The sequence below is a fragment of the Carex rostrata genome, chromosome 28 (genome assembly GCF_964058835.1).
Source record: "Carex rostrata chromosome 28, lpCarRost1.2, whole genome shotgun sequence".
NCBI lineage: Eukaryota > Viridiplantae > Streptophyta > Magnoliopsida > Poales > Cyperaceae > Carex > Carex rostrata.
Window position 1 is genome coordinate 412,505 of NC_135945.1, and position 27,638 is coordinate 440,142.

At 30.8% G+C, this 27,638-nt stretch overlaps 1 protein-coding gene across 1 annotated transcript; it reads right to left on the minus strand.

The window, feature by feature from the left end:
• Positions 1-1,730: 1,730 nt before the first annotated feature.
• Positions 1,731-8,264, minus strand: LOC144545460 (serine carboxypeptidase-like 2). Its single transcript, XM_078294036.1, has 14 exons — positions 7,968-8,264; positions 7,634-7,779; positions 7,105-7,181; positions 6,425-6,547; positions 5,986-6,088; positions 5,743-5,777; positions 5,526-5,627; positions 5,051-5,131; positions 4,563-4,715; positions 3,830-3,901; positions 3,575-3,696; positions 3,361-3,474; positions 3,235-3,280; positions 1,731-1,959 (listed from the first exon to the last, which is right to left on the minus strand). Exons 1-14 carry the CDS (start codon positions 8,117-8,119, stop codon positions 1,876-1,878), a joined length of 1,410 nt encoding a protein of 469 aa, XP_078150162.1. The 5' UTR covers positions 8,120-8,264; the 3' UTR covers positions 1,731-1,875.
• Between the last annotated feature and the right edge of the window lie 19,374 nt (positions 8,265-27,638).

Here is a 27,638-nt window from a genome sequence, read left to right on the forward strand (position 1 = left end):
TTCCAAAGTCCAAATCATTGATCCAAACCGTTAGATGTGATATCTATAATAAAATGTGCTTGGAGACCAAATTTTACATTTTTTAGAACTTTTTTACTATTTATTAAGATGGGTACAAAATTCAATGGTCTGAATTTGACTCTTTTTTGTACCTATCTTAATAAATAGTAAAAAAATTCCAAAAAATGTAAAATTTGGTCTCCAAGCACATTTTATTGTAGAGATCACATCTAACGGTTTGGATCGATGATTTGGACTTTGAAAATATAGAAAATGGTTATTGTAAGTTGTTGTAACTAAAAAATTGTTGTAACTTGATCCCTCCTCATATAACATATATATAGCATATATAGCAAACTTAAAAGCGTGTGCATGCAAATCTTGAAATAAGAAGATCTAGGTATTCAAACTTATAAAGAAAATCTCCACATATAAATAATAACTCATATATAGCTCATATATTAGCTCATATATGACATATATGCATATATAGCATATATAGCATATATATAGAGCATATATGTATGCGAGGAGGGTTCAAATGCACCCAAATTTTTGTGCACCCAAATGCACCCTATCATTTTTCTCCGTTTTCAAAGTCTGAATAGTCAATCCGAACCGTTAGATGCGATCTATATATTAAGATGTGCTTGGAGACCAAATTTTACATTTTTTGGAATTTGTTTACTATTTATTAAGCCACTTTGAAAATCGCTGATCCAATGGTCCAGAAAATGTAAAATCAGCGATTTTCAAAGTGGCTTAATAAATAGTAAAAAAATTCCAAAAAATGTAAAATTTGGTCTCCAAGCACATCTTAATATATAGATCACATCTAACGGTTCGGATTGATAATTTGGACTTTGAAAATGGAGAAAAAGAATTTGAAAGATATGGTGCATTTGGGTGCACAAAAATTTGGATGCATTTAAACCCTCCTCTATGTATGCATGTGCATGCAAATCTCCACATATAAAGAAAAATTTGAAATAAGAAAAGGTATTATTCAAACTTAAAAGCGTGTGGAATCAATAAAAGAGCTGAATCAAGGCCTATATTTAGATTTTGAGCGTTTAGGGTTTATATTTTGAGCCGAACCAAAGCCTATAAATGGTGCTCCATTTAATAGCAAACTTGAGAAAAGAGTTGATCAATTAATGAACCTGAGAAAAGAGAGATAAGATAGCTGAATTAATGTAGGGCGAGATAGCTGCTGCGCTAATTAAGAGATGCGAGGCCTGAGGAAGAGAGACACGCAAAGATTCTGTCAAGAATCAGACTGAATTAACCTTTAATATGCACTATTAGAATCAATTGTTATAAAAAACCGATTCTAATTAGCATCAATTAGGATCGGTTTTTATAAAACACCGATCCCAATAGTATCAAGATCGGTTGTTATAAACAACCAATCCTAATTAATGAACTATTAGGATCGGTTGTTTGTTAGAACCGATCCTGATACTATCAGGATCAGTTTTCAGAAACAACCGATCCTAATATATGCTAAATTAGGATCGGTTGTCTATAAAAACCGATCCTGATAGTATCAGGATCGGTTCTAACAAATAACTGATCCTAATAGTTCATTAATTAGGATCGGTTGACCATAAAACCCGATCTGAATAGTTTTTAGGATCGGTTGTTTCATATAGCCAATCCAGATAGGCCGATCCTAATTCCAGTTTTTCCACTAGTGAATTCTTGCACTTCACAAATTCTTACGCCAATAAGTTTTTGTTCTTTTTCCAATGGATTTAGAACTAACAATTCACTATTTTTGTGAAATAAAAATTCCGAATGAAAAATTATTTTATTAAAAAAATAACATTTTCTTTTTCCGAACCAACACCAGAGAACAACTCAAGTATATGCTCATAGATGTGAACTAGAAAGCCATCTATCAAGCATAGCTAGGGATTCCTTCCGTTTGTCCTCAGCAGCAATGTGCCCAGCACCCTATGAAAAAAAAAAATGATTTTGTCAAAGAAGGACAAACATATTCAGTTAAATTATATTTCAATGATCAATTAATGATTTGTTATACATATATTTATAGAGAGAGAGAGTGTGAGAGTTGGGCTACGGTGCTTTACAAAGTAAAGCAAGTGTTTTACTTCACATCTCTATCTTCAATTCTAAAGTTTAAAAGATCAATTTGAACCGGTCAAATCGATCTCCGTATTAAAATATGCTTGGGGGCCAAATTTTACAATTTTTAGAAACCTTTTACTATTTTTTAGAATTTTTTCAGATCACAGTTGTTCAGAAAATTGTGGACTGTAAAAAATCAATGATTTAAAAAAAAACGAGTAATAAATGTAAAATTTGATCTCCAAGCACAATTTAATATTGAGAACAACTTGAATGGTTCAGGTTGACGATTTGAACTTTGAAATTGCAAAATATAACTTCGAAGGAAAACACTCACTTTACATTATGAAGCACCATAGATCAACCCATTATATATGTATGTATGTATGTATGTATGTATGTATGTATGTATGTATGTATGTATGTATGTATGTATGTATGTATGTATGTATGTATGTATGTATGTATGTATGTATGTATGTATGTATGTATGTATGTATGTATGTATGTATGTATGTATGTATGTATGTATGTATGTATGTATGTATGTATGTATGTATGTATGTATGTATGTATGTATGTATGTATGTATGTATGTATGTATGTATGTATGTATGTATGTATGTATGTGTATATATATGTTTGTGTGTGTGTGTTTTGAGAGAGAGAGAGAGAATTGGGCTATTGTGTTTCATGAATGTAAAATTGTACTCCACGTTCATATTTTGTGATTTTAAAGTTCAAACAGTTGATCTCCATATTAAATTGTGTTTGAAGGCCAAATTTTACATTTTTTTTGGCAATTATTTACTATTTTTTTAGAATTTTTTTAAATTATTATTTTTTATGGTCCAAAATTTTTTGGAAAACAAGAATTATCAAATATTCTAAAAAAAAATAGTAAACAAATTTCTAATAATAAAAAATTGGTCTCCAACCATATTTTATTATGGAGATCATATTGAACGGTCCAGATCGACTTTCTGAACTTCAAAAACAAAGATATAAGCATGAAGTACAACATGTCCTTTATTTCATGCACCACAATAGCCCAACTCTCTCTCTCTCTCTCTCTCTCTCTGTGTAATATATATACTGTGTTTTCAAATTTTTCTTAATTTCAATTTCAGACAATCTTACCTTGACAGTAGCAAATGTGAGGTTGTTCGAATACCTCCTTGTGAACCTACATTTAAGCAATTTTTTTATCTAAATTTCCTTTAAGATCAGAATTTGTTATAAAAACCAGAAACCAAACAATCTTACCCTGCTACTTGCCCACCGAAATACCAAGGTCTCCAATCATCTATGATCGAGAAGTTCAGGGATCGTATCCAGGCTTGCGTGCCAATAAAAGGAACAATCATGTCATGATCACCACTGCATTTATACACAGCTTCAGTACATTATTTTCCTGAGATACAAAAAAATGTAGGCTCAAAAGAAGAAGAAACTTTTCTAAAAGAAGAGAAAATCTTACCTATAAATAAGTGCTGGGTAACCTTTACTGGTGATGTTACGATGATATGGCACTGCACTTTGTACATCAAATGTGTAAGGTAACTTATGTTTCTTGCATCTGTGCCAGTCAACAATTGTTCCCTACATGAAAAACACTTTTTCTTAAAATCTCACATTTATGCAATAACTTTTATCTTGCACAAATTAAATCGTTTCTGTTAACACTTAAATTTGGCATGCGCAGGCTAAGAGATGAGTACCCATATATATGTACCTTGCGGATACCAAGCGCATCTCTGACTGTACCATTATTTGCCCAGAACTCTGAAAGCAGGTACAAGGAAGTCTGGATAGAGTTGTGAGAAAAAAATTAGATAATGATTTCAAGACCAATTGTCAATGAGGTTGACAATTTAAACTTTAACCACTTAAAATTTGTACAGAGATTTACATTCACTATGTAATGGTGTTGGTTATATTGCTCCATAACTTTTGTGAAGTAAATTTCAACTAATCATCTGCTATGCACCCAGGCCATTACAAATATTTTAACTCAAATTGACCTCAACTAACCCCAAGTAGTGGAGTTGCTGTATTAAAAAATTTCAACTGAAATACAACCTATTTTACCTCAGTTTTCAATTGACACAAAATTAGATATATTTCAAAATTGATACCAACAATTTTATATTTTAAAGCATGTCATATTACAGTTACACCGTATTGGCCTAAACTAACCCTAATTGATAGAGATGTTTTTAGTTAATCATTGCAGCTCAATTTGAAAGATAACCTGTTGTTCAACTAATCATCTCCTAACCCCAAATTTGGTGTCAATACAAATTAAGCAGTGACAACAATGAAACCAAGCAAAAGAACATGGGTAATCGAAATTCCGCCAGACCATACCAATCTACCAGCCCCAATACTGACGAAATAAGTTCATCATTCTACCTTGAGAATCTAAAGTAAATAATGAAACAAATAAAGAGTCTGATAAGCATTACTCTGCATTCTTTGTGAAGGCCAGTGCTGCCTAGAGGAACATCTTCATTATAAAACCTCCTTTCAATTGTTCTGCTATGAATTTGACCCGGTCTCGGGCTATGGAATTCGCATTTGGCACCCAAGATATAACCATCATCCACATCTTTTATGACCTGGTTGATAAACAGTCATAAATAATAAACTCTCACATTATACTATTAATGATATTGTTTTGAGAACCTTAAATTAAGGTTCCATCAGAACAACACATTGTACTTCCTATTGAGAATGCAATATGCGAGCTCATTGTACTACCACGGACCATTTTGCGCCATTGTTTTCATCATCAATTTTCTAAACTTCACATAAAGTGCGGCAGATAAATGTGTTCACTTGCTTTTTGGCAGAGATAAAAATTTGTCCTCCTTTGGACACATGAAAAGTTTATATTGTTAATACAACTAAATTAGATTATATCCGTTCGAAAAGGTATTGAACTGAATCACACCTCATCCACAGCATCAAGATACTTTGCACAATGAATGTTACTCGGGTTCACGTAATTCCCTGAACAGCTTTTCTTGGTGGACTGCACAGAAAATTTAGAAAATTAGACTTTAATAATCTGGCCGTTAAAACATTGTATTTTGCTTACTGGCTTTTGTATACATGCACTGTCATAAAATTTCTACTACGATGGGTTAACATAGTGGTCAAAGAATTGTTAAAATGGTAGTTAGACCATACAATTCAGAATAAACTTATACTTGATAGGCCAAAGTTTGGAAAAAAAAAATACTAATTTAAATAAATAGGTGATTTGGACTCTGTTAAGGTTTGGTTAAGATGTTGAGTGGTGTTTCACTGATTTTGAGATGAATAATACCATTGATTTGTTATATTTATAATAAGCTTGACCAATCAGATCAAACCATCCAACAATGAACTACTCTATGAGATTCCTGTTATTTATTTTTCTGTACCTCATATAATTCATCTGATATAAGTGCCATTCCGTGAAAAAATGGAATCTTGCTATTGTCATCAAAATTCTTATCAGTTATGGGGTTGCCAGCCAAATAACCCTTAAAATGTCAAATAATTGAACTTCAATTAGTTCAAGAGGTTTGGTAATATAAATCTAATAGAGAAATAGAAGAGAGTATTCATTTGTTCTCCTATGCTTTAAAACTTGCAAACCTTGAGATTAAGTGGTGCCTCATGGGATTCTATAGCTGTAATCAACAAAATGATAAAACAAATTAAAATCAAGCCTTTTAGCAAGGAACTGAAAATTTTGTGCAGGTAATGTAATCAGTAAATTGTGACTGGCATTATGTTTTGTGCAGATATTGTAATTATTTCTTCTTACTTTCACCCTTGACATACTAACATAATGAAAACAAAGAAAAATATATTGAAATAAAAAATATCACAAGTTACCCATAACAATCTCAAGAGCTAGAACTGGTATGATCATGCCGGAATGGGAAGAACCGCTTATATAGAAAGGATTTGACTTAAACTTTGGGTGCTCCTCAAGCCACTACATAGCAAAAGCCATGTTTAAATATATATTCTTTTTGTTAGAAACTGGAGAAAGCTTCTCAATTTTTTCCTTTTAGCTTTCGGGAGATTTGGATACTAAAACCAAAGACATCTTCAAATTCATGCAACTATCTCCAAACTAGATATACTGCTCCATAGGCAATTCCCAAAATTCAATTGTGAACCAAACAAAAGTTTCAAATGAATTCATCTTTGTTTTTCCAATGTATGTGACATTATATGGTTAAAAAGGTATTATATAATTTGTTTCTAGTACACTAGAATAAAAGTTTTGGATTGAAAATTAATTGTACCATAACCAAGGATTATACACCTTATAAAGAAAATGTAGAAGCTGACGAGCTGCCACAGTGTCAGATGTCTGAAACCCCTCCATCGTACGAGAATAAGAGAATCCAGTTCCCACCGGTGAATCAACGAATATAACATTGCTTACCTATTTGTTTTATTATAACAATTAAACACTCTTTCAGTAAAGGAGAAAAAAAAAGATTGCAAATTAGATACTTAAATTTTGGCTTAGATACCAATACCAGACTTTTAAAAAAACAAAATTATACTTGATTTATTACAATTCAATCTTCGATAAATTTTACTGTTTTATTGACTTAAACTAAACATGCTATTATAGTATTGCTTAAAATATTGTTATAAAAACAGAACTTTATCATTACCTCTACAACAACTATGTTACACGATAAAATGTATACCCCTACATCTTATCATTAGTGAAGAAAGACACTTATTTTGTGACTTGATAGAAAAAGCCGGTGCCATATCACCTATAAATTCAACTACTTTATGTTGCTAATGAATATATCTATACTTGTATATATTTTTTTCATATTTATTATTTTATCATAATATAAATGGAAATCGTGTAAATATATTCAGTTTAACTGGATAGGTAAGGTTAACCCATTTATCCGTTGGCATCAACAGAATTTTTTTATTTTTTTTACTAAAAAGCAGTCAGAAACAAATAAAGAGAACCTGGGTCCACGAATCAGGCGTGTAATAGAGGGAAGGAAGGCCGTTTACATAATTTTGTAGATCAAAACCAAGTGGCCCTGCACAGCACATAATCACTTTGATCAACATAACTCACAAAAATGGACAATTAATCATAGAAAGAGAAGTCAACCTCCAACGACATAACAGGAATTTAAAAGCATATCAGAAATAGGTAAGAAGATTGATTGATTATTAGATGCCAGTGATCTGTCACAACTCACAATTATGTGTTGGTAGAAGAATATATAGCTGATGCTGTACTATAGTAGGCTCCTTATGATAATTTAGAATATGTAGGTTATAACTTGTAATCCATGCAGCTGTGCTCCAATAATAGATCAGATCTATTTTGACTATTGACCTCAGATACTTAATACAAAAATATAAGCACACAAAAGTTATTCTTTATTCTTGTATCTTTAATGGTGGTCTCTAGCCTGTTTCACATTGCAATTAAAAATTAAAACATGTCATGGGAGAAAAAAACCGCAACCTTGTAATGTCATACCTATCTCAAACACCAAACCTGAGAGGGAGGAGCAACCGGGTCCACCTGTCAGCCATAGAAATAGAGGATCCTCCTCTGGATTTCTCTCTGATTCAATGAAGTAGTAGAAAAATTCCACCCCTTTCTCTTCATCCACCTCCACGTAACTGTTAAAATGTTTACCTCGAGTTTCATCAATCAAATCTTAAATAATTTTGGGAACAAAGAAGTAGTAGAAAAGTTTATATGCACCAAAAATATTCCAAAGAAAAATACTTCTATGTATCAGTAAGTTTTTCTTCATTTTTTTTTTGAGCGAAAAGAGGAAACAAAAGGAGGTGAGAAACGTGCATACCCAGTTTCTAGAGCAAAAGGCAACGGGCCATCGAACCCTGGTAGGTGGTCGATTCTTTTCTGAGCGGAGACCAGCTGCCATGGAGAACGGCACAGCAGCAACACGAGAGAAAGTAGAAAATATTTCTTGGTCTTTTGTGGTGAATATGCCATTCCCCTGGCTTTATCAATCCAACTCTTCTCTGTTTTATGGAATGCTTCTGTTGAGGTGGTGCTAGATTATTTGAACGTAAAAGAAAATTATTTTTTTAATGTCGAATTTGCTCTTAATAAATACCTTCTTATTTTTGTTTAGAATTAAATCTTTGCTATTAATTAAAAAAGTAACAGATTTAGAAACTCCCATAAACACAGCCTCAAAAAACTTGTAGCGCAATTAAAAGATATATTGCTGTATTTACTTATTTAAAAATATGAGATTTTTTATTGTTTATCTACACTCAAGTTTTTTAATTCTTTTGTTTCTTAAGCAATTTGATTTACTTAAGAACTCTATTAGTAAATCATAATAAGCATCTAGATTAATAAATCGGAATTAACACATAAATAAGTTAAATTTAAATTCTCTAAAAAATAAACAAAAAATGAATAAAACTAGTAACTTATAACTGGCTGAAAAAAAAAGTAATTAAAGCTTATTATAGTATGGACTGATAAATTTGCTTATTTTCTAATATATCAATAATGATTATTATATCCGAACTACTAATGACAAGTTATGAATTGAAACTATCTATACATCAAACTTGTGTGTAACATATGACAAAGATATTAATCAAATGATGAATTATTTTTTTATGACAGTTTGTTGTTTGTTAAATAACAATATATGTATGTGTATACAATTGTATAAGTAATAGCCTTTCAAATCTGTTTGTATAAATTTTTAAATATCTGTATGAAGCTTCTTTAATGATTCTTTAATGGGTAGCAAACAAGCATATGAAAAAAAATTCGAAAAAAATAATTAAAATCGAACACGTTCCTAACTTAGTAACTGTGTACAATCCATGTGAATTAGGGTTTTCGATTTTTGGCACCTAATTTTTAAATTGTACACGGTTGGATTTATAAACCATGTTTCAATATAGTTAATTATACACAGTTGTTTTGCCTTGAGCCGTGTAGAAATTCTCTTTAGGTTTTATAGTTTTTTGTGCCTCTTCGAACACCCTGTCTTTAATTTCTCATCTCCTTCATGTCTAATCAAATTACTCTCACTCCTCTATTTCTTATCCCTTCACTTCACTCTCTCTTAGGGTTTCATCTAATCAATTCTCCTTTTTTAATCTCTTCGGTAACAATGAGTATCGATCCGGACTTCATCAGTAACTTGCCCAATGCGATACTTGGCATAATCTTAGAGTTGATCGAGCCTAAGGAGGCTGTGCGGACATGCGTGCTGTCAAAGAAACATATGGTTTAACCTGTGACAATTGAATAATGATATACATGACATGATGGTTATTAAACACAAATTGTTCATTTTGTTAATGATCAGCACTTATTTCTTGATCAGTCAGACCCTTAGTTTCTGTACTAATTTCTAGCTTACTGAGTTCTCCATTTTGGTGCGCAAAAGGAATTCGAATTGATCATTGTACCTGGCTCAAATATAGCAAACGTGGCTCTAGCTGGCTCTAGATATTTTACCTCTATTACCCATAATTTGTTTTTCAAATTTTTGTATACTTTTGGGCAATTATGTATTTGATGTAGATGTCAAACAACATCGAGTTATAATCCAGTGGGAGGTTTTGAGTTATCTGGGATGGAAGATGCTTTTTTTTTTCTCTAGCAGGGAGTGGGGGTTAGATCAAAAGTTGTGTGAAATCTTCCAACATAAAGTTTATATAATGTGATACTGGTTCAATACTAATCATGTGGCTAGTCTCACACAATTGAAACATGGCAGCTAAATATGCTATAAAGATCAATTAATTAATTAATATTCCAGTTATTATCCACTTGATATTTTTGGTTGGCTGATGGCAATCTACGCTTTGAACACTTAGGTGGAGAATCGAGCAATGTATACTTGCATGCATACACCTAAGTTGGTGAATTGGCATGTGCCATAAATAAGAAAAGCTAAAGAAAATTCTACTCATTAGTTGGTGAATTGAGCAACGTATACTTGCATCAGCATGAACCTAAGTTAGGTGAAGAAGTTCTTCACAGTTTTAACATTTTTAAAGTTTGACTATCTAGCTATTTAATTGGTAAACTATAATTTGAATCATTTATAATACAAAAAAAAATGGCCTTCTTGGAAAACTTCTAAAAGATTCAAGAAAAATAATAATACTAAAGAAACACAAATGTCCGCCATAAAATAAGCGGCCCAAGCCCATAAAAATCGACCATAAGTCTTTCTCTCTCACACAAAACCTAGGTAGCCGCCACCTCTCTTTCTCTCGCCAACTTGCTATATATATGTCTCATTCTTTTTTGAGAGAAGCACGTCTTAAACGAGAGCCGACGCGTCAGCTCCAGCACAAACCCGATATGTCTCATTCTTTATTCACGGAGAACAAAATATGAAAAACAAAGCACAGGTCTTCCTCTTCTTTTCTCATTTTCCCCAATCCAGACTAATTCTCTTTCTCTAATCTTTTTGATGACCAAAGAACAAACTAAATCCTGAACGGCAACCATTTTTCACATAAAGCTTACCTTCCTTCGTAGTCACCTAATAAACCCTAAACCACAATCTTTTCTATCGTTATTCTGACAGAAGGAGAGGAGAGACACCTAAAACTAAATTTCGATTTGAAGGTGGTGTTAGATTGGTTTGTTAGATTAAAACTGATACTACGCAGCATGGAGTTTCAAGTGATTATTGTGATTTGAATTGTGATTTTGTGTCGATTTCATTTAAGGTAACAAATTTACTCTATGAAAAAATCTTGAATTATTATTAGTAATTATGAGTATTTAATAAGAATTTATTATAATTTTATTATTTGAATTGGTTTTGAAATATAAATGTTTGTTATTTTATAAACATGTATGAGAATTTGAGATAAATTAATTACTTTGTGGCAATTGAAGGTATCCTAAATTGTAAATTTATTGCGCGATGCATTGTCCACAAATTGACAGTTTATCCGAATAATACAGAATTTTGGATTCATTGATAGATCACCTATTTTGCTTCAATATTGGACTCTAGATAAGGTAAATCCATGGGTTGTAGTCACTTTAATCCTACGGTTAGGTATGCAATTAGATATATTTTTTATTTTAAAATCTCATTCTCATGTAAAGATTGGTGAACTAAAGTTAGTTAATTTACCTATCTTACCGTAGTCATCCAGGGAGTATTATATTGATCATCATATATATGCTTTGGCGTTCAGGGATGATTGTGTTGAAATTTGTGTTGTTGTTACAATGCTTATTTATGAGTTAGTTTATATGATATATTATGACAAAATAGTAGACTATTGATTAGTATAACTATTGGATTAGGTTTAGATTTGTTTTAGATGGGATATTTAGGTAAGTTGATGTTGAAACTGATCCATGTGTGGTCTAGTGCAAGAATTCCTTTATATGTAAAAAATAAAATAGAGAGTATTAAGGGGTTTCTAGCGGTCACACTTCTTCTCTCCTTCACTAAAAAGCACAAATTACACTAAAATACTAAATTAAACAACCACATAATACCATATATGAATAGACCAACAAGTGTACCTTATGGAACTTGCATTGGTCACCTTGAGAATTGTCATGACGGCTTTCTCTAGTCAAATCACACGGCTGATACATTACTACACCATCAGCTGGTTACCAAACTTTAATATACTTTAAGTAGACATTGATGAATGACCCTATGTTTCCTCAGGTGATTGGCCTTGGGTGTCTGTGGCTAAAAAATTGAACTCAGTGTATTCATAGAAATCTGTTTGTAAAGTTAGCTTACCTACCTAGTTGTATTTGCTATCATGTGTGTTTTATAGTTAAATTAGTTGACTACACATTGCCAAACTTGCATCTGATGCACGAACGATCAAGAAATTGGAAAAAGTAATGGAAAGATAGATTTGGTTCTGAGATCACACAGATTCTCAATTCTTTGATAAAACTTGATACATAAAAACTAACTTCTGCCAAAAGACATCACGTCTGTTTAAATACAAAACCCTCAAAACAGAAAATACATAAAAGATACATAAAAGACCCTAAAAACTCTAAAATTAGAAAGAAAGGCCCAAAAGTCCATGAAGGAAGACTCGGATCGCGAATCTGAGCCCGAAAATGGGCGAAACAAATCTTAGATTGTTTCGGATCCGGTTTTGAGCTGTGGAGGTCCTGTCAAAATTTCAGCCCGATCTGACGGACGGATCAAAAGTTACACCCCTTTTCGTGAAGCATGCGCAGGACCATATTGCATCAGCATCAGTCACCTTTAGAAGTGTCAACATGCGTTTTCACTGCACATTACCAAATTAATTTACAAGACTTGATTCTTGCATCATTCATTGCATCCATTAAATTGTGTTCACTTTAAATGGGCAAGACCCGGTATCCTTATATGTCATAAGTCCCTTTGTTTTACTTCCCAAGCTTCTCTATTATCTCCCCAGTGAAAGTTTCTAAAATTTCCAGTGCCTCTTACATCTTTCATTATTAATTTATTAATTTTTTAAACTCAGTAATATGTTTAATGAAGGTCAAATAAGCTACATGGAGTAAATGCTTTGAAATAAATTAATTATGGTAACAAATTTTAGTCGGGTATTTACTATTTCTTTATAAAAACCCTATATAGAGATGAGGATAATTAACCATGACTGACTTTTAATTTGACTTTGTTCTCTCAATTTCAATGTTTTTTTTTTGTGATGTAAGTGAACAGTATTTGGATGGATGCGGAAGATAATATTATAATCACACCTGGTCGATTTGGGGCTCAGGTTGTGACAGAGATATGGATGTTTTGGCAGATTCGATATCTCACAGTAGGGGTAAGTACTGTATTTATATGATTTCTTGTAATTTTATGATTTATATAAAGTACATCTAGCATTTACTTGAAAATTAGATGTCACAACCATACATAAATGAAGATCATGTTAACATTCTCTTAGCATTGTTGTTTTTCCATGGTAACAAGCAAGGTGATCATTTGTTAGTGCTGTAGAAAATTATTAGTATCAGTGAGCAACAAGTTTAGTTTCTGTTATCCTGAACAATTGGTTTTTGTTATCCTTCCATAAAATAATATCAGTGAGCGACAACTTGAGTTCAAATTATACCTAGATAGTACAGTCAAAATCTAAAGAATAAAATTAGTAAATCTGAAACTTCAGGATAATATGTATATTTAATACAAATCAACGGAGAATAACATAAATAAAATGCACAAAAGAAATCAAATATAAAATATAGGAAGTGCAGGTGATCATGACCAATTAATTTTAGGAGGGAATTAATGGTTTTACTATCCACTTATGTTATATTCAACTTCTGTGTTATGAAACATATTGTGACCAATGTATTTCACTAATTATTTGTGCATGCATTCATTTCACTTATATAGAATTGTTTGAACTTTTCATCTATATATGCTCCATATCTTCTGGTCCTTATTGAAATATCTGTTTATTCTAATTAATCCTTGTACCATAGCATTTGGTTTTAATCTTTGTATCTAAGACTGGAACTTTATGTTGTTTGTTTGGCAAATGCACCTAACAGTTACATGCACCAAAATTTGCTATGATTTATTTACTGATTTGGTATTATTTGAATACCAACAAGAATATCAATGGTCCAGGCACCAGTTGATGTAAAATCTCATCCATTGATCTTGAACCTACTGTCAATCATAAAGCATCTAGATGTTGGGCCAATTTTAATTTTAGTTAGACCAGGAACATTCAAATTGAAATCTATCGATAAAACCCTAATTTCTTTTGGTCATTCCATTCTGAAAGTTGCCTATCCGTTTCTCCTCTCTATGTGTCTCTCTCTATGTTATATAATCCCTCAAATTACAAGATCTCTCTCTAGTTAGCTCCCGGTCCTCTTCCTAAAATCACAATATCTCTCTCTAGCTAGCCCTCTATCCTCTCTATTGGAACACTCTCCCTTGGTTCTCTTCTCCTCTCTCTCTCTCTCTCTCTCTCTCTCTCTCTCTCTCTCTCTATCTCACTCACTCAAATAAAAAAGCCATTTTTACGGACTCTAACATTCCCTTCTCTCATGGCGGGAAATCTCCCCATTGTTATCATAGGGTTACAATTAATAACTTGCTTCTTTGTGTTATATACTTATTTCTTATTCTCATCTAGTCCTCTTCCAAATTATAATAATATAATCCTTTTTGAAATTATAATAATATTTTTATTTTTTATTTTTATTTTTCAGTGTCACAGATACAAGCACGATGTATTCTGTTGCACCAACGTTAAAAAGCACAAGTTGTGCATAATGAAATATTGTCAAAAATGCATTGTAAGGTAATGTATGTTACATATTGTCATCCCTTTGATTAGATATCACATTCCTTTTTGTTTAATACTCGCTATTTGGGATCAGGTCATATCCTCGTGAAGAGGCAGAGAGGGCACAATTGGGTAACTGGGTGTGTCCTAGATGCCAAGAAATGTGCACATTTTGTGAGTGTAGGTAAGTCTTATTTGAGATGTCTTCTTGTTTGAAAAATCTATAGGAAGAAAATATATATTCTACAAGACAGTATATAATTTAATATAATATTGTACGTTAAAAAATGCAGAAGAAAAAGAGGGCTATCCAATGTTGATCAGTTTCTGTTAATTGTCATGATCTAAATTCTTTTTCTGAAAAATTTGTTATCAATTAAAAATGTTCCTTATTTTGAAAAATAAAAATGATATATCAATGGTATTAATTCCTGTATATGTCTGACATAATTTGCTTCATCAACTTTTACTATTTCTCAGATTTTGAAAGAGGAAGATGAAAGTGTTATTGAAGAATATTGTTCATCTAAAAGGTATCAATACAAGTGCACAACCACTTTTGTTTTTCTTTCTTATTATTATTGTTATGATGTGTTTATGTACTAGTCTTCTCCCTATATATATTCCACAATATATAAAATATTTGTATATATCCGGAATTAATCAAGGGATCAATATGGACCATCATAAATGCATACGAGATTCAAATTCATTTGTAATTCACTTGCAGTCCAGGATGTAATGTGATTTTAGATGTATAATGTCTAAGGCATACTTCTTTTTTTAGAATTTGGGAAGGAATCTTGAATTCAGCTCTAGAGCGCATTCCAGATGGAATATTGCAGAATCATGTACCTGATTTGAACAAACAAGAGGAGCCTGAGGTATCCATGCAAGATCATGATGAGGTGAAGGATCAATGTTGATTCTCTTTGATGAGGTAATTTGACGCAGTGCGTCTCGAAGACAAGTCCGAGTTGCCATTCCGAGATGGTATCCGAGCTGCGTCCCGAGATGGTACCCAAGTTACCAACCCGATATGGTATTCGGGTTGTGTTCCGAGATGGTTTCCGATTCAGACTCGGATACAGATGATGGTCACACCAAAACCAAGCTGATCAAGAAATTATGTGCAACTTAAAATTTGATCCACATAAAGGGGTTTTATTAAATTTAATACTTTTGTTGAGTTACAATTGTTTTGACTGAATGGATATTTGGTTGGCCGGTCTTCAAAGAGTCTTGAAACTAGGAGTCTCCATAATTCAATTGGATGCATGCATGGGTGGTCTTCAAGAGTCATGAAGCAATTAAATTATTTTGACCATGCACGCATAGGTTCTGAAGAGAATAAAAACTTTTGTTGGTTTACTAAAATTAGTATTTAATTATTTTGGGTTTTTGGTTTTTTTTTAATTAACTAGCATTTAAATTTTCTCTTAAGGGTTAAGTAACGTGTAGGCTATAAATAGATTGGGATATGAAAGTTGTAAGTCACAATTCACATTTATTCAATATCCCCTATCCAACCGGTACTGGATTCAGTTGGGGCCATTCACCATATGCGCATAAGGGTCCTGGAGTAAAGTCTAGTAGCTAGCTAGACTTTCACTAGTGGAAAAACAGAAATCAGGATCGGCCTATCTGGATCGGTTATATGGACACCCGATCCTAATAAGTATCTGGATCGGTTTATTTAAAAAAACCGATCCTAAAAACTATTCAGATCGGTTTTTAGTAACAACCGATCCTAGTTTATTACTATTAGGATCGGTTTTTTGTGGAAACGGATCCTGATACTATCAGGATCGGTTTTATTTTAGAACCGATCCTAATAGTTCAATCATTTGGATCAGTTTTTAGTAAAAACCGATCCTGATAGTATCAGGATCCGTTTCCAACAAAAACCGATCCTGATAATTAAAATATCTCAAATAAATCTTATTAATTGAAATATATCATAAAATAGCATCTGGATCGGGTCTATACATAATAACCGATCCAGATAACTTAAATACATCTAACAAATTAAAATATATCAGAAAATAGCATCTGGATCGGTTTTTAGCAATAAAACCGATCCAGATACTATCAGGAACGGTTTTATTGCTAAAAACCGTTCTTGATAATTTTTTTTTTTTTTTTTTTTTTTTTTAAGGTAGCATGGTAAAACCTGGCCAGCTTTCAAGTACGTTTTTTTTTTTTTTAAAGAGGTTTATAATTAAATTAATTTCTTTAAAGAGGTCAAATTAAAGATATTTCATTCCCTATGTACATCCTATATATGAACCGTCTGATCAAATTCGAATCAATATGGTCTTGGTCTAACCATATATATTTTGTTATCTCAGGTAATATGAATTCGTTTCCATTTGTTCATGACATCAATTAAGCAATTAATTTTATGGTATTAATTTATAAATAACAAATAAATAATTAAACAAACAATTATACAAACACAAACAAGTTTTTTATTTTTTTTAAATAATCTCTGGTTATATATATATTTCTCAGATAACTTAAATACATATAACAAATGAAATATATATCAGAAAATAGCATCTGGATCGGTTTTTAGCAATAAAACCGATCCAGATACTATCAGGAACGGTTTTATTGCTAAAAACCGTTCTTGATAATTTTTTTTTTTTTTTTTTTTTTTTTTTTTTTAAGGTAGCATGGTAAAACCTGGCCAGCTTTCAAGTACGTTTTTTTTTTTTTAAAGAGGTTTATAATTAAATTAATTTCTTTAAAGAGGTCAAATTAAAGATATTTCATTCCCTATGTACATCCTATATATGAACCGTCTGATCAAATTCGAATCAATATGGTCTTGGTCTAACCATATATATTTTGTTATCTCAGGTAATATGAATTCGTTTCCATTTGTTCATGACATCAATTAAGCAATTAATTTTATGGTATTAATTTATAAATAACAAATAAATAATTAAACAAACAATTATACAAACACAAACAAGTTGTTTATTTTTTTTTAAATAATCTCTGGTTATATATATATATCTCAGATAACTTAAATACATATAACAAATGAAATATATATCAGAAAATAGCATCTGGATCGGTTTTTAGCAATAAAACCGATCCAAATACTATCAGGAACGGTTTTATTGCTAAAAACCGTTCTTGATAAAAAAAAAAAAAAAATTTTTTTTTTTATTTTTTTTTTTTTTTTTTTTTTATTTTTAAAGGTAGCATTGTAAAACCTGGCCAGCTTTCAAGTATTTTTTTTTTTTAAAAGAGGTTTATAATTGAATTAATTTCTTTAAAGATGTCAAATTAAAGATATTTCATTCCCTATGTACATCCTATATATGAACCGTCTGATCAAATTCGAATCAATATGGTCTTGGTCTAACCATATATATTTTGTTATCTCAGGTAATATGAATTCGTTTCCATTTGTTCATGACATCAATTAAGCAATTAATTTTATGGTATTAATTTATAAATAACAAATAAATAATTAAACAAACAATTATACAAACACAAACAAGTTGTTTATTTTTTTTTAAATAATCTCTGGTTATATATATATATCTCAGATAACTTAAATACATATAACAAATGAAATATATATCAGAAAATAGCATCTGGATCGGTTTTTAGCAATAAAACCGATCCAAATACTATCAGGAACGGTTTTATTGCTAAAAACCGTTCTTGATAAATTTTTTTTTTTTTTTTTTTTTTTTTTTTAAAGGTAGCATTGTAAAACCTGGCCAGCTTTCAAGTATGTTTTTTTTTTTAAAAGAGGTTTATAATTGAATTAATTTCTTTAAAGAGGTCAAATTAAAGATATTTCATTTTGAAGTCATTTTGACTATTGAATTTTTTTATACAATCATGCATGATGCATCAATGACTTGTGCCATATAATAATATACATAGGACTTGAACCCTTGTTGTGTGGGGTTGTGAAGGAACGAATACGAATATTAGCATTTGGTCGATCGGAACCGTTAAAATGAAAGAATGTCATATTAATTTCACCATTATAAAATTTGATACAATTCGGGATTCGTGTACTAGTTCATCAAAGCAAAACAATATAGCAACATCGCACGGCCGTAAATAATTTACGTTGGATCAAAACTTACAGTTGTCGGGCCTTCGGCACTTTTACGTTATTAATGTTCCATGTTATATCTTGATCATTTTAAAAATTATTACATGTCATTTAATTACAGACCCACCGTTGGATGATCATGCAGAAATGAACGGTCTGCATTCCATTTAACAATTTGATGCCATTAATAATAATAAAATTGTACAAAATTGATCATAGTAGAGTTGATTTGGCCATACAAACACAAATAAATAAATTTGATATTTTTCACATTTTTCTTAATATTTATCTGTGTACATGCATTATCAACAGAAAAGAAAATAAATGGTAGCCGTTTGATGGTTGATAGACCATCAATATGAGTGGGGTTTACCGCAGTGATCTTTCTTATATATAGTATCAGGATCGGTTTTTTATAAAAAACCGATCTTGATACTATTTTTTTTCAAAGTTGGTTCTGCAGCAAAAAAAAAAAAAAAAAAAAAAAAAAATTATCAAGAACGGTTTTTAGCAATAAAACCGTTCCTGATAGTATCTGGATCGGTTTTTTATAAAAAACCGATCCTGATTTTTTTTTTTTTTTTTTGCAGAACCCATTTTGAAAAAAAAATTTATCAAGATCGGTTTTTATATAAAAAACCGATCCTGATACTATTTTTTTCAAAGTTAGTCCCGCCAAAAAAAATTAGTATTAGGATCGGTTTTTTATAAAAAACCGATCCTGATACTATTAGGATCGGTTTTTTATAAACAACCGATCCTAATGATAACTCCCTATATAACCTGCTTAGGGTTCTTCTTATTTTCATTCCGCGCCTCTCATTTTCAACTTAGCGTCTCTCTCACTGTCTCCGTCTCTCCCTCTGTACTCTTTGTGTCTCTCTCTCTGTCTCCGTCTCTCCCTCTCCTCCGTGTCTCTCTCTCTCTTTCTCTCCGTCTCTTCCTCTCAAAGCCGAGCCTCTCGCACCTCCGGCTCGGCCGATCAACTATTACGGTATTAACTTTATATAATTTTCTCATTATTATGCTTTAAAAACACATTTTTTTGTATTTTTTATTGTAAAATGTTTTTCCATCTAATTGTTACATTTGTTTTTATTTTTAGGATCTTTTTTAATCTCAAGTGATGTGATTGCAAAAGAGGTAATTATTGATTTTTTTATTGTTGTGCTTTACATTAATTGCATAAATGTGTGTTAATTGAAGAAATAGCTCAATTAGTCACTTGTATGTTTGTTAATTAATTTTTTTTGGATTTAAATTTCTTGTTATAATATGTAATGCTTCACAAAACTTTGTATGAACATGAATTTTTTGTAATAATTTAAGATGTGTATGATATTTAATTTATGATGTGTATATGATATTTGATTATTGTTTCTTACTGTGCAAAAAAAAATATATTTAGGATGCTGGCCAGCAAAATATATATGGAAGCTGGTCAAATAAATAAAAATATTTTTTTTAGCTTCAATAAAACATCAGGATCGGTTATTTTAAACAACCGATCCAGATTACTACTATTATGATCGGTTATTTTTTTAAAAACCGATCCAGATTTCAGATCCTCATTCCAACAAAAAAAAAAGTATCAGGATCGGTTTTATATAAAAACTGATCTTGATAGTTCGTATCTGGATCGGTTTTTATTTAAAAACTGATCTAGATATGAAATTTTTAATAAAAAAAAATATTCGAAAATATTATCAAGAACGGTTTTTATATAAAAACTGATCTTAATAGTTCCTATCTGGATCGGTTTTTATTCAAAAACTGATCTAGATATGAAATTTTTAATAAAAGAAAATATTCGAAAATATTATCAAGAACGGTTTTTATATAAAAACTGATCTTAATAGTTCCTTTCTGGATCGGTTTTTATTCAAAAACTGATATAGATATGAAATTTTTAATAAAAAAAAATATTCGAAAATATTATCAAGAACGGTTTTTATATAAAAACTGATCTTAATAGTTCCTATCTGGATCGGTTTTTATTCAAAAACTAATCTAGATATGAAATTTTTAATAAAAAAAAATATTCGAAAATATTATCAAGAACGGTTTTTATATAAAAACTGATCTTAATAGTTCCTATCTGGATCGGTTTTTATTCAAAAACTGATCTAGATATGAAATTTTTAATAAAAAAAAATATTCGAAAATATTATCAAGAACGGTTTTTATATTAAAACTGATCTTAATAGTTCCTATCTGGAGCGGTTGGTATTCTAAAACGGATCTAGATAACTACTATTAAGATCGGTTTTATGAAAAAACCGATCCTATTAGTTTCTATTTGGAACGGTTCTTTAAAAAATATAAAACCGATCCTGATAGTATCAGTATCGCCTTCATCAGGATCGGTTGGATTCCGTTACTGATATGTGTATATAACCGATCCTGATTCCATATTTTCCACTAGTGTTTACGTATAATAATCCTTTTTCTCCACTATATGGAGGTTCAAGGATTTTAGTATTCAATATTCATTCAATTCAATCACTGTGGTCTCAATCAATCATTTGCAATAAGAATAAACCAATCGATAAACAATATCAACATGACAGTCAACAGACTTACCTGTAATTCAGTTTCAGTTGTATTGGGCTATGCATATGATGCAACAGTTCAATCAATGCAGTCAATCAAATATTCAAAATGCACAGCGAGTTACGATTTAATTCCTAGTTATGAATCTCAGACTAATCCAATAACCTCGCACCTAATATCGTAGGGCCATAAGCAAGATCCAACAGTCCAATCATCCTGAACATTCTTTCTCACCAGTCTCTTTCATAATTATGCCTACTTTTAAAACAATATATACTATAATCAATATTTGTAACATTTTCATATAGCAGAGCAGTGTATGTATTTCAATATTAAAATCTTAAGTATATGTTCATTCATTCATTTTTGGCTTAGTATCTCTATAACTACTTATCAAGCTATCTGTAACTATTTATCAAGTTATCTGTGTTAGATTAATAAAAGTTCCCATTTTAACTAATGCTATAATTTATTAATTATTCCCTTATTTCCATACCCCTTTTATTTATATCAATTTCAATTCAATATATAATTGTCCATCGGTCCAGTAGTCTGTATCTGTCCAATAAATTTTAGTTCAATAAATTCGATCCAATTTATTTATTTTTATTCCTAAACCAACAATCCAAGTCTAAAGCTTACAATTTAAATTCCAATTTCACCCTTTAAATCCTAACCGATATATACATATATATATTTGCACTAAGGTCTCTTTAACAGGTTTTATTTATCGACTCTTAGAAATTTTGCAAATTCAACCTTGTACTTTATATTTCTTTTATAAACAAGGCCATGGTATTTTAAAATAAGTACCAATAACCAAGGTAAATTGGTACCGATGGGTACCAATATTCAGATTTCATCAACCACCCTCAAATCACATATCAACCCCAAAATAATCTCAAATAATAAAGAAAAATATTATAAATATTCCAGCTACAATCCATTTCAGCTATAGACCAAAAGGTATATATAGCTAGCTAGGGTTTAAGCTCAAACTTCAAACCTGGTAATTCAATCCATTTCATGAACTCCCTATAACACTTTCAATTCGGCTAGCAAAAGCAAGAAACAATGATTCACACAATCAAATAAAACTATTATATAAGTTTCAATTTTAAAGACAAGGATAAAGAGAGACCTCAAGCAAATTCTTTAACACACACAAGATTAACGGTTTCAATAAGTTGCTACAAGATTAAACTTGCACTTGAATTTATTCAATCATTTACCCGAACCCTAGATCAATTAAGAGAGAAAATCATGACCAATTATAAAAGAGGAGATTACCTAATAACCATGCATCTCAGAAAGAGTACCATGGCCAGACCATAACTGTCTTCTAGTATGTAGCGGACACAAATTCTTAACCCTCATGGATTCTTTAAGCAAATAAAAGAAGAGTGCTACAGAAAGAGAATCCCTATATTACTTGGTGAAAAGATAAACATGAATGTTCCAGGGAAGAGGTGAAAAAGAGGCACGTAGACGGTGAAAAATATCATAAAAAGATAGGAAACCAAATTGAGTCGGTGGGTCCCACTTGCCAAATAAATAATTCATTTTACCTATTTAACATTTAACCTTTCAATTTCATGAATCAATCCAAAAATTTTAATTAGGGAGTATCAATATTTTCCAAATGTTAATTAACTTTATTTTATATCCAACAATCATATAAATTATGACTTTAACATATTCATTTCTTATAATATTTCAAACCTTTCAAATTAATAGCATACACTTATATGTGATTTATTTAATAACAATACAAAGTAACTTAGTTATCCTACGAATCATTCAAAAATATAACATTTGTTCAGAGAAGAAAAGAAAAATAAAATGTTTTACTTGAAAATTTTGCTCATACATTTCGTATTTTATTTTCAGTTATAAATTTCATATATGTATTTTGCAGAATGTTACATTCTTCCCCCCTAAAAAAATGAGTAAAAAAAAATGAGTAAAAAAAATTTCATATATGTATTTTGCAGAATGTTACTCATGTTATAGTATCTATCAGTGTTACCAGACTAGAAATTGTAAAGTTAAGAAACCAAACGTTACCAGACTTAGTGGTTATAAAGATTAGGTCCCAAACGTTACCATACTTAAAGTATTAAAAGATTTTGACCCAAACCATTTATTCTGATAAGATTCTTAGAGTTATGATTTATTTATATAATTTTTGTTGTTCAATTGGATACTGTTATTGAGCATTTGCATTCGTCATTATAGAACTGAACTGATAATTTCTCGTGCGCTGATTTCATTCTAAATATGGATTTCCTTCTAATCCAATAATCTGAGTGGCAATCAGCACTGAGAAATAATTTATTATTTCTCACTCGTTTTCCCTTGTGGATTACAGGTTTATTATACGAAGATAAAGAGCGATTCCAGGTTATAATTGACAGCAGGGCCACCTAAAGGTATGGGATTTGGGGTTATTTTATCTGACATGGTGCAGAGAGTATTTCTCTAGCATCATCCACTATAAATGGTCAGATAATTTGTTTTAATAAATTGGGATGTGACTAAAATAATGGATGCTATTGGCAATGCATAAAAAGATCCGTGCCCAGTGTTACGTATATTGTATAAAAAAAAAATAGACACGGTAGAATCGTCTCACCTCCGGATCGGGGGTGTGACAGATGTCCAATAAAATTAAACCACCATGTGAGGTGGTTTAATTTAGGCCGACCTAAAGATCGGCTTATGCCATCTTAGTCCGGCTCAATTAATGCTCTTTTGATGGAATAATAGGCCTAAACTCCTTATTCCACCATTTAGGCCACAACCAAACATGGGGAAGCTCTCTACATAGAGGTAGAGGGTTTGAATCTTGATGGGAGCAAATTTAATTCTCCTTTTATTACTTAGCGGGTAGCGGATGGGTTTCTAGCGGGTCTGACCATACTAATAGGTTCCGGATGGGTTTAATTGCTAGCAGGTCCGACCATATCTATTAAGTTCTGGATGGTCTGGATATCCACTCTGTTTAGGAATTATCATCTGAATCTGAATCCAGATCTTTTAGGGGTATTTGATAATTACCCGAATTCGTTTATCTGAATCGGATATGGAGCAGATTCGGAACGGATAATCTGACTCCGTTTACACCCCTATTATATCGGTGATCAAAATTCTATTTTTGACAAATTTTTGGATTAATTCTAGGAATGATGGCTCTAAACTTAATTTTTCTTTAATATTTCATAGTGAAGTTTCAACTCTTTCAATTACCTTTGATGGATTGATGATATAGGAGGGTTTAGAGGTGGTTATTCAAGAGGAAGAGGTTCTGCCTCTTTTAGGTGGAAGAGGCCAAGAGGAGATATAGATCAAGAGTGACACATATCATAAAAGATGAAGGACTTTTATTCTTTTTTGTTAACTTTCTAATCTTCTTAGTAGTTGGATTATGATATGCTGTTTTAATTTGTTTTGCATTTTATAGCTGTTTTTTGTTGATTAGTTGGCATTGCTTTAGGGAATGCTTATATGATGTAATATCTTAGGTCGATTGTTTGTAAGGAGTGTGGTACAAGTGATTTGGTATCAATCTCCAAACACTTGATTTTCAATCAAAAAATTGGTGGGAGTTACCCACTTTTATCAAAAAAAAAAAATTATTTATTTCATAATTTATTTGTACTATATATCTAACAGCACAAGTGGAACCTTAAGGATAAATTTAATCGAATGATCAAAATTCCGTGAGAATGAATGAGATTTCAGCCCATTTTGATTATATTTTTCGGCCCATTTAAATGTCCATTTTGTATGGAATGGATGTTCCCAAACTAGGCTCATTGTGATAATGAGATTTTTTTTCTTTTCTTTTTTCTTTTCAATTAGCGTATATGAATGGAAAAGAAATCAAAGTAAGAGGCCAATAAAATGTATCATCTATTTTTTTTTCAACTAGAGTATATATTTTGTTTTTTTATTGGTAGCTCTCCCTCCTCTTATCTCTTTCTTTTGTATCATCTATTTTTTAATCTGCATGAATTGTATTTTTATTCATACTAATTTAACTATTATTTTTCCTCAATACAATGTTTTAGTATTAACAAAATCCTGCAATATTTTTAGAAGTTAGATTTACAACTTGCATAGCACCAAGTCCGCAAATTTGTTTGATACATAAATTTGATAAAAATAATTTATTAATTGTGTCAGTTGAAATTTGCATATTATATTTTATAGCTTTAATATTTTAAATAAAAGTAAACTATTTGTAATATATATGAATAAATTATATTATTTTTTACAATTATTCTCACAATAATACCAAATAAATAAACATTTATTTGAATATATAATGATTTCCGGTACATTTAACTTATAAATTCCCGTTCCTGAAAATTGTTGTCCGTGACAATCCAATAAACTTTAAATTAATGTTTTCAATTGAATTGTCCTTGTCTAATTCTCATCACTATCAACTTCATTTTTTCTTATTTTATTTCTTAATCACACCAACACATGCAAGAACCGCCTATAAACAACTCAACCATGCACATCAGAAATTTTTAAAAAAAATCTAATGGATCATATCGGTATATATCTGACCCGTGACACGGGCGGAACTAGAAAATTTGAATAGAGGGATAATCTATCAAATATAATATGTAAAAAAATATAAAAATAGTGTGATTAGTAGAAATTGAACCTATGACCTTATAGGCTTACACATATCAACTAGAACTCAAAGTCTCAAACCACTAGACTACCAACAAATATTTGTTATTTTATAATAGGGGCTAGACTATATAAAAGTTCAAAAAAAACAAAAAGTTAATTAAATTTTAATATACATAATTAAGAATTTTAAAATTATAGGGTGGTTTAGCACCCCTGACATATACGTAAATCCGCCCCTGCCGTGACAGGTCAAGCAGGGGTAGAACTAGAAAATTTTGGTAGGGGTGGCTGAAAATTAAATGTACAATTGTGGTGAATGAGATTTGAGCCCAAGATCTGTCAACCAATAAATAAAGATTTATCCACTATGCTACAACTAAACATTTGTTATATATTGAGGGTGGCTAGACTATAGAGAAAGTTTAAAAAAAAATAATTAAATTTCTATACATATAATTAAAATTTTGAAATCATAGGGATGGCTTAGCCACCTTTAATTAAGCCTTAGATCCACCTCTAAGGAAACAAATCCACTGTTATTCTCTTCCTGTGAACAGTAACTCTGATATTCCTGCTTTTCCGAATCCAACCGTTCAACTTTTTTGGAAACGAATCTCAAAGCAATCTTTTTTCAGAACTTTCTGTGCACGCATCTCAAAATAATTCAATAATTGAATTTGAAAAAACAGAGATAGCAGGAACAATGTTCATGCACAAGAATAAGATATGTATTCCACCTCTAAAGTCAAGAAATCTAACTAGTACCCGATGCAATAACATATATATCAGATAGGTTCAGATATCATCGAGGCAGATTGAATACGAGTACTAGATACATGCATGTCGAGTTAAAACAACAATCGACATTCTTGGTTGTTGCTCAATTCTTGTCACCTTGAAAATAATCTTTATTAATTAATTATTAATCAAAGCAATCGAGCTGTTAACTACTGATACAATATATAAAGATCAAGTCACTCAACTATTTAATATTCACAAAGAATTATTTATTTTGACTTTTAAATGTGAGATCTTCCATATAAAAAACACATGCATATACGATATTTATTAGTAATGAACATAAATATATATAATTGATCTTAGAAATCACTCACCACTGTCTTGATACGAGGGGATGCATGGTCAGAATTTTCATCAAGTGTAGGTAAAAAAAAAAAAAAAAATAATCAACTTATTAATATTTTCTCAATTAAATTTATTATTAAATATTATTGTTAATTGTCATCGGATGTGAAATGAGAGAATGAATAAGAATTGGTCAAATCAGATTGGTGACTCGATTTGTTTTGCACAAGGTTCTAAATAGCGTTTATCGCGTCATAGCGGGAAGCCTACAAAAAAAACTATAGTGAATAGCGTCGCTATAGAGAAAACTATGCTACATAGCGTTTTTTTTATTTTTATAAAAATTATATCATATATTTGTACTAAATATCAACATTATATAAGTCTCGTAGAACAATAAATAACATCAAATTGATTAAAAAATTATAATATTCATATTGAACCAATACAAAGTCCAAATTGCGACTCAAAATATCCATAGTAATACTAATATCATAAACTATTAATTTTTTTCTATTCAAAATATATTCAGCATCATGACATAATCTATCTTTTTTCTATTTAAATTTTAAAATAACCTAGACATCATGTCATAATTAACTATCTTAATTAATATATTCAAAATATTCAAACCACTGTATAGTAAGTATCATTTTGTTACTTCAAGAAATATCTTAATATATTCAATCTAAGTCTTTATTTAAAACTCATATAAATTGAAAAGAAAAGAAAAAAAAAATAGCTCAAGTTACATAGCGCGTTGTAGCTTCCTTATTTTGATTTCGTTTGATGGATCTCTCATTAAATATTTAATAGTTTAATATAAAGCTTAGTA